Source organism: Crinia signifera, chromosome 1 (assembly GCF_055691185.1).
Source record: "Crinia signifera chromosome 1, ASM5569118v1, whole genome shotgun sequence".
In the NCBI taxonomy this organism is placed as follows: domain Eukaryota; kingdom Metazoa; phylum Chordata; class Amphibia; order Anura; family Myobatrachidae; genus Crinia; species Crinia signifera.
Genome location: NC_139217.1, coordinates 75,746,922 through 75,761,029, shown reverse-complemented (window position 1 = coordinate 75,761,029; position 14,108 = coordinate 75,746,922). Strand labels below are relative to the sequence as shown.

General features: G+C 45.9%; 1 protein-coding gene across 8 annotated transcripts in view; it reads left to right on the top strand.

The window, feature by feature from the left end:
• The window catches only part of APBB2 (amyloid beta precursor protein binding family B member 2), a 290,968-nt gene that overhangs the window by 219,499 nt on the left and 57,361 nt on the right, over positions 1–14,108 (top strand). For all 8 annotated transcript variants that reach the window (XM_083165764.1, XM_083165763.1, XM_083165761.1 and 5 more), the window contains 2 exons: positions 4,443–4,589; positions 13,614–13,741. In XM_083165764.1, coding sequence (XP_083021890.1) covers positions 4,443–4,589; positions 13,614–13,741 — 275 coding nt within the window. The remainder of the gene's footprint in view (positions 1–4,442; positions 4,590–13,613; positions 13,742–14,108) is intronic.

Below are 14,108 nucleotides of genomic sequence, written 5' to 3'. Positions count from 1 at the left end.
TTCATTTGAATGAAATGCATGAAATGTGTGTTCGTGAAATAACAATGTTATCCTGAATTATTTATTTTGAATGTTTTGACTCTGTCCAAAGGAGCATAATAGGTTTTTCCTTAAGCTTTGTGGGTTTGTATTTTATATAGTAGTTTATTCTTATCAGTATTGTTGCAGCTGCTGGAGGCAGGTCTGTGTCTCTCCTGTCTATTGGGACACAGAGTGCCTGTTTCACTGGGCAATTTAATTCTTCCAGTGTTCACTCTCTGGATAAACAATGCAGTAATACATAATTCAAATATGATAACGATATTGCCACGAAAAAAAAAAAGATAAAAATGAGTTTCATATTAAAGAGATCCTTAAACGCTGAAGAGGAGAAAATCATATTTTTGTAAGGAGATATAGTTCTAGGGTAAGTGTCAGTTCACTGGGTGCCCCAGAATTCTGGGTAGAGAAAAATAATTTTAATGAATAGTTAGACTGCAAGCTCTGAAGACATAAGAAATAAAATCTATGTGTCATAAGTTATATGCCCTTACACTATATTATTTTTAGGTTTTTAGTATTATTTTGTTTGTTTATTACGTGAGAATGTTATACCCCTTTCACATCGCACTTTTAAAACGGTATATTGCCGTTTTTTTCCCTTTTTAAAACGTTTAAGCCTGCACTGTGAATGCACCACAGGCAATTTACCGTTTCAAGTTAACTGGCATTTCGAACCGTGTAAAAAGCAGAGTCCTACACGGTTCCTTGCCGTTTTTTGTGCAATGTGAATGTGTACAGTTTGTCTGAAACGGTATTTCAGGCAAACAACACAAGCACAAGCACAATTTGTGGCGCCCCCTCCCCTCCTATATGTCAGCAGGCACCGGGGATCGAGCGGGGTAGGCTGGACGCAAATAGCCAGCGGAGGTGAGCGCTGGGGCTTGGAGATCTCTCTCCTCCACTCTTCTCCTGTTAACTCACTGTCAGTGACCCTTTGAAGTTTTTTTTTTATATAGTGCAGCAGGCAGTCCCGCACTCCCCCCTTCACCACTGCAGACACAGTAGTCCCTCCCGCCGCCGTCCCATGCACCCCTCACCTAGGGGCAGCAGCCTGACCTGAATCCGCCCACAGGAGCTGCTCATGTGCCCCCGCCGCAGAGAGACGCAAGGTGCTGTCACTGCGCTCGTCAGGGCACGGACCGTGCCGCACGGTAGGAGGAGAGGCTGCACTGCAGGGATCAGCCGTAGCACCACCAGGGTGACTGCCCGCGCACAGGCTCCGGTCAGAGCATATGAACCTTGACGCAATGAGGTTGGAAGCTGCTGCTGCAGCACGGCGGTGGTAAGATCCACTGAGCTGCCGGCTACACTACACTCACCTCATTAAAGGGATCCGCTGTGTCCGCGGTCACTATGCGATGCCCGGCAGCCTCTGTGTGTCCCTGTCAGGCTGCCTGCATTCACACACCCCTAAATCCGCCCCTGGCAATCGTCACACACTGCCTTGAAACGTGTTCTGGATGAAACGTTTCAAGTGCTATGTGACACTTAACCGGTATTTAAAACGGTAATCTGGGTCACTGTTAAGGCTCTGACCCGTTTTAATTACCGTTTTAAAATACCGGTTTTTAAAACGTGTCTGCGATGTGAAAGGGGTATTAAACAATTGTTTACAGTAGAGAGACAAAACAACTTACATACACAAACATGCATCTTAGGCTTATAGAGCATACACATGGTGATATACGCGCTATTTTTCTATACGATTTTGCTTATAGAAGCAAAATCGAATAGAAAATCGAATGGTTTTTCTACATTCGATGCAGATTTGATCCCAATGCGCTCTCCTGTGTAGTGTAAATCAAATAGAAAAATAGTCTTGTCAGTCAAGACAATATAGTGGCAATCTAATAGTAGTGCAAACCTAAAGTTGTGTACACACACTTCAATTAGCTTTAGATTCGATGTCCTATTTGATTTGGCATTAGATCTGTACTTTTGCATTCGATTTCGAATTTGATTTACATTCAAGGTACAGTATACACATTCAATTTACTGGATTGAATTCAATATTTCCTTGTTTGCACAGTATTTTTCTTTTTCATATAGAGAAAACGGGAGCATGCATCGAATCGAATGCAGATCAAAAGCGACTTAAAAACCATCCGATTTCGATTCGATTTTGCTTCTATTAGCAAAATCTAATCGAAAACCTGTAAAAATCGAAGTGCGTGTACACCCCTTAGTGTGTTCACCGCAGCATTCGATTCGATGTCCATATCCTGCCTGAAGCCAGTGTTGATCTAATAGCAAATCTAAAATTAAATCGAATGTACATTGAATGGAAAATTGAATAGAAAATAGTGGAAATCGAAAAGTAGTTGAAAAAAACTTCAGAACAGGTTGAATGGGCCATATTAATAGAAATCGAATCGAAAACGGAATCGAACCTCGTGTACGCACCTTTATACATCTCACATTGCAGGTCAGATATAACCCACTGCCTTAAGCACACAGTATACTAATATATGTATAATAAGGTGTAGATGACCAGGGAGTGTTGGAGACTATTCTACATACTGATTAATTCATAGACATTTGTGTTTATTTCTCATTCATGGTGATGCAACAATTCATTGACATTTATCAATTCATTTGTGGACATTTATTCATTCATTCATTCATTGACATTCATTCATGGACACTGATTTAATGATTAATCTGCTGGTGAGCACGCTTACAATATACAGAGTATACTTTTATACACGCAATAATAAAAAGTTTTATGTCGATATCGGCGGGATGCCATCACTGGCTCGTAGGGAGGCCCTATTTCTGACATAATAGACTGGCTGCAGAGTCTATCTCTACTTTCGACTCTGATGACTATATAGTCAAAATCGATAGCCCAAATCGCACCAGATGTACACAGCATAAATCTGTATAAGCAGGGTGCGATTCTGGTTCATGTCTGATCCAATTTTGGCTAACTGCACTTTAGATGTACTTTAGATTTAGACTATCCAGGCCAAATACTTTGTACGGGTGAAATAGTCCAGATATTAGTGTTCATTGTAGCACCCACCATCTTTGAAAATCCATGCAGTTCCTGTTACCTGCCTGGGGTGTCGCTGTCTGCTGTGGTGTTTCTAGCACAGGTCTGGTTTTCATACCAGTGCTGATATATAGTCTACACTGTGCTAGAAGCACCAAAGTAGACAGCAACACCCCAGGCAGGGAGCAGGAACTGCATGGGTTTTCAAAGATGGCGGGTGTTAGAATAAACACTTAGATATACTTTCCAGCACAATCTATTTTTCTATGTGATACTGACTAAACAGGGGTGCGCATCGGCATTGAAAATGGCTGAATACTGGACGAATCAGACTAACTTTCTCTTCAATTTGGATTATGTAGTCAAAATCGATAGCCAGAATTTCCTACGTCTTGGGCAACATACCATTGGTTAGGATGCCGGTGTTCCTTATACTGATGCCGGTATTTCAACTGCCCTCAAAAAACTGCTGCTGGAATGCCAGAATCCCGATGCCGTAATACCGACAGCCGTGATCCCGATTGGAAAGTATGCAGAGATAGTTAGTGGGTGCCCGTGAAAGGGGAAGTTAGATGTAGGCACTAACCAAAAAGAGATTTCGGTTTTGGATCATTTGGGTTCAGGCACCTAAAAGGGGGGGAGGGGGTTAAGTTAGTCAGCGGGGCAGGGGGTGGGGGAGGTTTAGGTGGCACTACCTGGGAGGGTTACTGTCAGGCTGCCAAGGATGGGATGGTTACCATTAGGTTGCTAGAATGGAGGGTTAGGGGGGCAGGGGGAGTAGATTAGACTACCTTTCGAGTCCCTGTTGGCCTTTTCAACATCAGTATACAAGGGTTGGGAATATGAGTGCCGCCATCCTAAACGCTGGTATACCATATGTATCTCGTAAACTAGGAAATATTCAGTATACTGTATGTCAGGAAATATCTGTTTTCCTTAAAGCCCTTTTTCATGTCCACATACAGGACAGCTACAAGTTCAGACTGTGGGAACTGGTCATGTCTCAATCCTCTGCATACAGCTATCTGTACATAACAGCTCGGGGCTTCATTTTGGAGAACGTTACAAAGCCTGCTTCATGCCCCCAACATTGTGCATGTTTAGTAAATAGGTGTTAAGTCGGTGGCCCTTTGTTCTGTCGGCTGAATGGAAGCTACAGTAGAATGTTCTCCGAATGCCTTTATTGATGTAACAAATGGAGATCTAAAATATGTTTTCATTTGCAAATGTGTATAACAAAAAGGCACGATCTTTCATTTAGGGACAAGCTGTCCTGGGCATGAAACTCACCCTATTGCCTATAACCTATATCCTGTATATTACTCCATCTTTCTGGTATCGCTAACCATGATTGTATATACTGAGTGCACTGCTGTATATGTGATGTGTGCTCTGCTTCCCTCAGTGCTTTGCTGTGCGCTCTCTGGGCTGGGTGGAAATGGCGGAAGAGGATTTGGCTCCGGGGAAAAGCAGCGTTGCCGTGAACAATTGTATCAGACAACTGTCATACAGCAAGAATGACATCAGAGACACCGTTGGCATTTGGGGAGAGGTATGTGGTCTCTGCACTTGTGATTTTGTAGAGGGAATAATGACTAAGGTGATATATTTAACCAATCAGCTCCTGTTATTTTTCAAACACTTGAAAATTAGGAGCTGATTGGTTAATACGTTGACTCTTATGGTTTTATCTCTCTCCAAGCTTTGGTAATAATAATTTTAAATCTGTGCTGGCCATTTATGGTGTAAGTACGTTTGAAGGTAATATTGTGCAGAAATGCAGCATTATTGTTCCAGGGACATATTGATAACCATACAGCCCAAATTGGGTAATATGGACAGATGTCTGCCCATGAAAAGACTGTGGTCAAATATGAAAGGGCTGTGGTCAGATAGCACAGTGCTCCTGGCGGGTTTCAGTTCCCCTTTAGAACCACTTTTTCCCTGTCTTGGTGCATGCAGCACCTGTCCACAACCTTGCAATGCAGAGCGTCAGTGAGCAGGATATTTATCAGTACCCAAACGTTACATATAGATGCTGATATGCACTATGTTCCCCTGCAGTGCGTTATGTAAACCAGACATGTACTTATGAAATATGTAGTACATGCTGCAGGCTGGCATCTCACTAATGAGGTTTTAGTTCAAAAGAGATGCCAGGAATGTATACTTCATAACCACACATCTAGGTCACCTGCTAAAAGTTACTAATATACCCCTGTACGTAAGTTACTACTACAGTATACCGCTGTACATAAGTTACTAGTATACCGCTGTACATATGTTACTAGTATACCGCTGTACCTAAATTACTAGTATACCGCTGTACATATGTTACTGGTGTACCGCTGTACAGAAGTTACTGGTGTACCGCTGTACATAAGTTACTAGTATACCGCTGTACATATGTTACTAGTATACCGCTGTACCTAAATTACTAGTATACCACTGTACATATGTTACTGGTGTACCGCTGTACCTAAATTACTAGTATACCGCTGTACATAAGTTACTGGTGTACCGCTGTACATAAGTTACTGGTGTACCGCTGTACATGTTACTGGTGTACCGCTGTACATAAGTTACTAGTATACCGCTGTACATAAGCTACTGGTGTACCGCTGTACATAAGCTACTGGAGTACCGCTGTACATAAGTTACTCGTATACCATTGTGCATAAGCTACTGGTGTACCGCTGTACATAAGTTACTAGTATACCGCTGTACATAAGCTACTGGTGTACCGCTGTACATAAGCTACTGGAGTACCGCTGTACATAAGTTACTCGTATACCATTGTGCATAAGCTACTGGTGTACCGCTGTACATAAGCTACTCGTGTACCGCTGTGCATAAGTTACTCGTGTACCGCGGTACCTAAGTTACTGGTGTACCGCGGTACGCAAGTTACTAGAATTTCTCACTGTCGGATGTTCTGACAGTTGGAATCCTGCATTGAATCCAGTTCTTAATCTCAATAATGCTGGATACACTTGCAGGTTTGCATATGATTGTTGGTAAATATGGGCTGCTCATAAGTGAGATCCTGGCATTTTAGGGACCTTGCCCATGCTGTGTAATTGCCGTATAAATGAAAAATAAATGTAATAGCTGGCAATTGTCTGTGTATTGTAGATAATGGAGGATATTTATTATAGCGGCACAGCTCATGCTGCTATAACACTTCCTGCTTCACCTCTTTACTGAGGCGAAGCAGGAAGGAACAACTGACAAGATGTATTACAGATTTCTTCCATAGCTTAGTGCTGCGCGTCTCCTCCTGACTGTTCATTCATTGCCCCACACATTGGCGCACTACCTTAAAGACAGCAGTGCCCATATAGACAGGTGCGCATAGCAACCCTGTCATTTAGCATACACCTACAGTCACGCGAGGGTGAAGCGGTATACGTGTGGATACCACTGCTTCCCCATAACGCTACTTCGTACATCTACCCAGTGTGGGGAGATTCTCCTTTCTTTCTACCAAAGTTTGCTTTGAAACTATGTTAAATTGTTAAGTTGGGAACACACCTAAACTACAGTGAGGCCCAGCAATGTGGTGTTGCGATATATGGCCGCACACACTGCACAATATAGTGTTCATTCTAGCACCCTGCACCTTTCAAATCCCATTGATTTCCGTTGTCCGTGCCTGGAGTGTAACTCTCCGCTGTGTTGTTACTAGCACAGTCTGATCTGTATCTCAATACCAAAGCAGACAGCGACACCCTAGGCAGGAAAGAGGCGCAAGGTGCTAAAATGAACACTTAAAATGCTACATGCTTTATGTAACAACACTGCTCCCATTGGCCGTGCATTAGCACATATGGGGGCAGATGTGCTAATTCACTCGCACTCCTGAGAATTTCTCTTTCAATGGTCCTGGTGACACAGCTCAACACTGGGATGTAGGAGGGTCCGAAGGAGCCAGGCACCTATCCTAAAGTTTTAGAGGGTAGGCTCCTCCCCTACTGCATCCCTGGACTCTTCAGTTCGTGTTAGGTGCCCACTGGAGTGGGTGCTATTCTAAAGGGCTGCAGGAGCAGCCGAAGAATTAGAGTAGTTAGGGGATTTTTATTGTTTTATTAACTTTTACCCTAGCTAGGTAGGCACAGTGTGAGGATTCTCATAGTGAATCCTCACACTGCTAGCGCAGCAGGAGCTGACAGAAGCGCGTCCTGTCAGCTCACTGTGCACAGGGGAGACACTGTCTGGTCTCCCTGTGCAGCGCTTATAGCCTTTTCTAAGAGGCTGCCTGGGCTCCGGAGTACCCTGAAACCGGCTCCACATTTAGGTGGGGATCATGGGGGACAGGCGCTCCGTGATGGCGGCGGCCATTTTCTGCGGAGCTTACACGCTGAGCTCCTAGATGAGAGGACAGCAGCGTTGTGACAGGCATGTTCCAAGTGATCCCCAGTTGAGGGGGAGACACTGGAACTAGGAAATCCTACCTAAGGAGCGGCTGGCTGGGGGTGGTTGGCGCCAAAAGGTCACGGACCCCGCAGCAGCAGGGACCTGTGGTCTCTTCCTTCACTCTGACTTTGGCGCCTTTCAGAACGCTTGCAGCGGAGCTGAGCTGGCTTACTGATCCTGGCAGAGTGACTTGGATTTCCTGGGCAACGCTTCCCCCCAGTGTAAAACCAACAGACAGATAAGTGACTGGGTGCATTGCCTCTGTATAAACGCTTGTACATTGTTTGCACTGTGTATACTGATAGATATACATTTATCACTTGCATCATGTCTGAGCATCAGGCTGTGGTTTTGGGGGAGGGAGCCCTTAGTGCACTGAGCGCGTGCAATGTTTGCACACAAAAGTTTGTCCCTGAGCAGATGGCCAAGGGGGGCTTATGTATTACTTGCGCTGATGTGAGACCCATGGGCAGTGAACCCCATAGGGCAGAGCAGATGGAACCTGCGTGGGCCAGGGCCCTAGGCAGGTCAGTAAACGCTTTGGTGCAGCTTTTGGACAGGCAGAGTGATGGGCTGGTAGAATCACAGAGACCTATGCCATCATCTCAGCAGTCGTCTGGCTCCTTGCCTCTTACCCAGGCAGATCCTGCGCTGATTCAGGTGATGCAGGATACTGCTAAAGGGATCAACAGGTTCAGTGAAATGCTGGACAAAATGGATGATGTGGCAGGGACCCCTAGAAGGTCTTATGCTTTGACTACTGTGGTAGATGAGGAGGAAGGAGAGTATACTGACATCCCCTGGGATCAGGGTGATGATTTGGAAGAGAACTCTGCTGCTGGTATAGAGGATCTCATTGTAGCTGTGAAGCAGGCTTTAAAGCTGTCTGTGGAGGATAAGACTCCTGTTAAAGGTGTTTTTAAGCGACAGCGGAAGGAGGCTGTTACTTTTCCTTCAGATGAGGGGTTACAGGAATTGTTAGAAGGGGCTTGGAAAACTCCTGATAAGAGGCTTCAGATGCCTAAGCGATTTCTTAGTCTGTACCCCATGCCAGAGTCTCATGCGGAGCTCTGGGAAAAGGTCCCAGTTGTGGACGCTTCAGTGGCACGGTTGTCCAAGGCTACTGTATTACCAGTACAAGGCGGTGCAGCTTTTAAAGATTCTGTGGATAAAAAGCTGGAGGGAAACCTCAAGGCTATCTTTGAAGGGGTGGGGTTTACCTTACGGCCCCTTATTGCTTCAGCCTGGGTCTCTAAGGCCATGATAGAGTGGGCTGGTGAATTATGCACCATGCTGCAGGCTGACCCTGGTGCGTTACTGCTTGCAGAAAAGATTAAGGCAGCTGCAGAATATACAGTGGAAGCAGAGGAGGAAGCTATTAAAATGGCAACCAGAGTGTCCACAGTCTCCATTAATGCCAGGAGAGTGCTTTGGCTTAAAGCCTGGGAAGCAGACAATGAGTCCAAGAAGGCTCTGGAAACATTAGCCTTCAAAGGAAAGGTACTCTTTGGTACCGAATTAGAGGAGATTATAAAACAGGCCACGGGCGGCAAAAGTACATTTCTGCCGGCCTTCTCAGCAAAGCAGACGTCCAGATTTTCTGCTTTTAGGCCGTCCTTTCGGCCCTCCCCTAGAGGTGGTGCGTCCTTTCGAGGACAGTCTTTCAGGGGAAGGTTTCAGTCCTCTAGAGGCAAGACACAAAAGTCAAAATTTGGCTCTTTTCACAAGAAGCCTGCCACAAAAGGAGAGGACAAACCCTCTGCATGACTGTCAGGGGCTTCGCCCGACAGTGACAAAAGTGGGGGGGCGTCTCACACTCTTCAGGGACGCTTGGGCTTCTCTAGGCCAGGATGCCTGGGTGTTAGATATTATAACACAGGGTTACAAAATCCCTTTCAGAGGGCCGCTTCCGAAGAGGTTCATTCCCACATCCTTACCAAAGGAGGCACGGCTTCGTACAGCTCTTGTGAGAGCAGCTCACTCCCTTTTGGAAAAAGGGGTGGTTACACCAGTCCCCAGGGCAGAGTGGAAGAAAGGCTTTTACTCCACGCTGTTCCTGGTGCCCAAACCAGACGGGTCTTTCAGACCAATACTAAATTTGAAGTCTCTAAATGTTCATTTATGGGTAGACCATTTCAAAATGGAGTCCCTACGGTCAGTACTCCTGAGTCTGGACCAGGGAGAATTTTTGGCGTCCATGGATGTGCAGGACGCATATCTGCACGTCCCTATACACCCGGAGCATCAGACCTTGTTGAGGTTTGCCATAGGAGACCTGCATTTACAATTCTGGGCGTTACCCTTTGGGCTAGCGACCGCGCCAAGGGTATTCACAAAGATAATGTCAGTGATGGCGGCGGTGCTGAAGCTCAGGGGAATCACAGTAATACCCTATTTGGACGATCTCCTGTTCAAAGCAGAGTCAGCAGCCATGCTGCAGAGTCACTTGGCAGAGGCCATCAGTTTTTTGCAGGCTCACGGCTGGATTTTAAATTTGCAAAAATCTCAGTTGGTACCGTCACAAAGGCTCCAATTCTTGGGAGTCATACTGGACACCCACCTTCATCGGGTATTCCTCCCGGAGGTAAAGGCCAGGGATCTGGTCACCCTAGTCCAGGAGATTCTCAGGGCTCAGAGCATTTCAGTATGGAGGTGCCTCAAGCTCCTGGGGAAAATGGTGGCGTCATTCGAGACGCTTCAATTTGCCAGGTTCCACTCTCGGAGGTTCCAATGGAACATTTTGTCAGCCTGGTCAGGAAACACTTTGACCATGAAATCCGAGATGATAGTGCTGTCTTCGGACACTCGGGACTCCTTAAAATGGTGGACAGAAGTGGATTCCCTTCAGTGGGGTCGGTCATTACAGACCTGGGACTGGTTGGTAGTAACTACCGACGCCAGTCTCAGGGGCTGGGGGGCAGTAGTCCTGGATCTCAGGCTTCAGGGCCTGTGGACGGCAGAGGAATCAGCGTTACCAATCAACATCTTGGAGCTGAGAGCTGTCTGGAAAGTGATTTCCTTGGCGGGAGACAGGTTACAGAACCTCCCTTTGAGGATTCAGACCGACAATGCCACAGCTGTGGCGTATCTGAATCACCAGGGAGGTACACGCAGCAAATTGGCCATGTGGGAGGTGTCCAGAATCTTCCTATGGGCGGAACAGAATGTTCCAGCTGTATCGGCTATATTCATTCCAGGAATAGAGAATATAGAAGCCGACTTCCTGAGCAGGGAGGAGCTCAAGGAAGGGGAATGGAGCTTACACCCTCAGGTGTTTCACCAGATCACTTCGATGTGGGGAACTCCGGATGTGGACCTGATGGCATCCAGGGTCAACCGTCAAGTGCCCAGGTTCTATGCCAGAACGAGGGATCCACTGGCGGAGGCAGTGGATGCCATGACTATTCACTGGCAGGGAGATCTCCTTTATGCATTCCCACCTGTACCAATGTTACCGAGACTTCTGAAGAAAATACAGGGGCAGAAGGTTCCAGTGATCTTAGTGGCTCCAGATTGGCCAAGGAGGTCCTGGTACTCGAGGCTTCAGAGGTTGTCTGTGGACTCATGGCGTCTACCTCTGAGACCAGACCTTCTAAGACAAGGCCCATTCAATCACCTGGATTCCGATCGATTGATTTTGACGGCCTGGCTATTGAAACCACCATTTTGAAAAGGAAAGGGTTTTCTGAGGCAGTAGTACAGACGATGATAAAAGCCAGAAAAGCTGTATCTTCGGCAAATTATTATAGAGTCTGGAAGACTTACATTCGATGGTGTGAGAGAAGAAAGGCTCATACATCTCATTTTAAGCTATCAAGAATGATGGAATTCTTACAAGATGGTTTTTCATCGGGTCTAAGCCTTCAGTCACTGAAGGTGCAGATTTCGGCCTTGTCCATCTATTTCCAGAAAAAGATAGCCATTTTGCCGAAAATTCAAACCTTTTTACAAGGAGTATCCAGGTTGAAACCTCCATACAAGCAACCAGTAGCACCTTGGGATCTATCACTGGTTTTGGAATGCCTTCAAAAGGCACCATTTGAACCTTTAAGGTCGGCTGACTTTAAGTTTCTCACGTGGAAGCTAGTGTTTTTGTTAGCAGTAGCATCTGCTAAAAGAGTTTCAGAGTTTGGAGCCTTGTCATGTAAATCTCCCTTCTTAATTTTTCATGATGACAGGGCTGTTTTGAGAACAGTGCCTCAGTTTTTACCGAAGGTGGTATCTACCTTCCATTTAAATCAGGAGATAGTTCTACCTGTGTTTCAACCCCCAGAGGGTTCTAAGAAAAGGGACAAGTTGAGAACTTTGGATGTTGTGCGTGCTTTACGCATATATGTGGACAGAGTGAAGAGTGTCAGGAAGACTGACACTTTGTTGGTATTGTATGACGTACACAAAATTGGTTGGCCTGCATCTAAGCAGACTATTGCTAGGTGGTTGCGGTCTGTGATAGCCTTTGCATACACCAAAGTGGGTAGACCGGTACCGGCCAAAATAAATGCGCATACCACCAGGTCAGTTGCCACCTCTTGGGCGGTTCGACATGGGGCCACAGCTGAGCAGGTTTGCAGAGCTGCCACTTGGTCATCTGTTCACACATTTGCCAAATTCTATAGATTCCATGAGTTCGCGTCGGAGGACGCATCATTCGGGCGAGCAGTGCTGAGAGCTGCAGACCTGAGCGTACCCTCCCAAAGGACCGGCTCTGGAACGTCCCAGTGTTGAGCTGTGTCACCAGGACCATTGAAAGAGAAAAAGGGATTTTTGTAAGAACTTACCGTTCGTATCCCTTTCTCTGATATGGTCCTGGTGACACAGCGATCCCTCCCTTACGCTCAGTAAGTATGCCAGAAGTTTCATGATGTTCATGTTAAAATGGTTAAAAGTTAACAGTTTCTGTTATAAAATGTGCATATAATATGTGCAGGCGTTTGTACTGAGTTAATGTATTCCAGTGGCTTTGAAAGATTGAACTGAAGAGTCCAGGGATGCAGTAGGGGAGGAGCCTACCCTCTAAAACTTTAGGATAGGTGCCTGGCTCCTTCGGACCCTCCTACATCCCAGTGTTGAGCTGTGTCACCAGGACCATATCAGAGAAAGGGATTCGAACGGTAAGTTCTTACAAAAATCCCTTTTTTGTGGCTATGCTAAAGTGCCCAGTTTGGCAAACCTGGAAAATTGTCGGGATTGCCACTGTCTGTTTCTTAGTTCCGGGCTGAATGGCAAACTCCGCTTCAGCCGCTGGCAGGTTTTGGCTGCCCGGCCCTGCCCCCTTCCCCCTGGCTGTGTATGGCGTGGTTTGCTAACATAACGCCACACACAGCTGGGTTGCCAGGGGCAGGGCCGGGCAGCGGCTGATGTAGTGCTCAGCGGCGCAGCCCAACCCCGTGGAGAGACAGTGGTGGGGTTTTGTTTAGGGAGCACTCCCCAAACAAACTCACCCAGTGGGGTGCGCTCCCTAAAGAAAAAACACCACTGAAGGGGTTAAACCTGGAGAAGAGAACCTAGAGATAAAGTGAAAAGAGAGAGAACACCAGCCAATAAACTGTGTTTGAAAATGACAGTTGGGAGTTGATTTACTGGTGTTTTATCTCCTTTCACTTTGTCTCCACTTTATCTCTTCTCCAGGCTTAATACATCTGCCCAAGTGGGAGCAGATGTATTAAGCCTGGTAAAGTGGAAGGTAATAATGCACTACCCAATCAAGTCGTAACTGTCATTTTCAAACAGCTGATTGGCTGGTGCGTTATTACCATCTACTTTATCATTTTACCAGGCTTAATACATCTGCCCCAATGTATCCTATAGTGCAGTGGTTCCCAACCCTGGTCCTCAAGTACCCCCAACAGTGCACGTTTTCCAGTTCGACCGGCCGGTGCACTCAGTATTCAGACACATTTTAAAAGATTCACAGGTGGAGCTAATTATAGCTCTTTTGATTCTGTGTGGAGACCTGGAAAACATGCACTGTTGGGGGTACTTGAGGACCAGGGTTGGGAACCACTGCTATAGTGTGTTCACAAGTCATCTTTTTGTAATACCGCTGTATTTACCATTGACCTGTATACTATCTGCTGGTCTATAGATGTCTGGTTTTGTTTTACATTTATCTGTCATTTATTAAACGCTGAAAACTGATTATTTCCATTGCTCATTACAGGGCAAAGATATGTACCTAATTCTGGAAAACGACATGCTAAATCTGGTAGATCCCATGGACCACACACTCCTACATTCCCAGCCCATTGTGAGCATCCGAGTGTGGGGAGTGGGCCGGGATAATGGAAGGTGAGTGCTACAGCTTCAGGTAATAGTGACTGCGCTACACTCCTGTGTGTGCCTCGGCGCTGTACGTGGAACAGATGGCTGGCTTACAGTGCACCTCTCCCCTCGGGAGAAGGTAATCTCAGATAGCAATAGCTTTCCTGGTAATAAAGCGAGGGTATTACCATAACCAAGAGGTAGACTGTTCAAACATAGCTGACACAGCGGAAGACTTAGAGGATTTACATTTATATGTGTATGATATGGGTGTCTATGGGGAGCTGTGGGAAGCTGATGCTCTCTATAATGCATTTCCAGGGATTGGAGTTTGGGCTCTCTGTGCCGCTAATTAAAAAGAAAAAAAAAGAAAAATATATTAAGCTTGATGCTT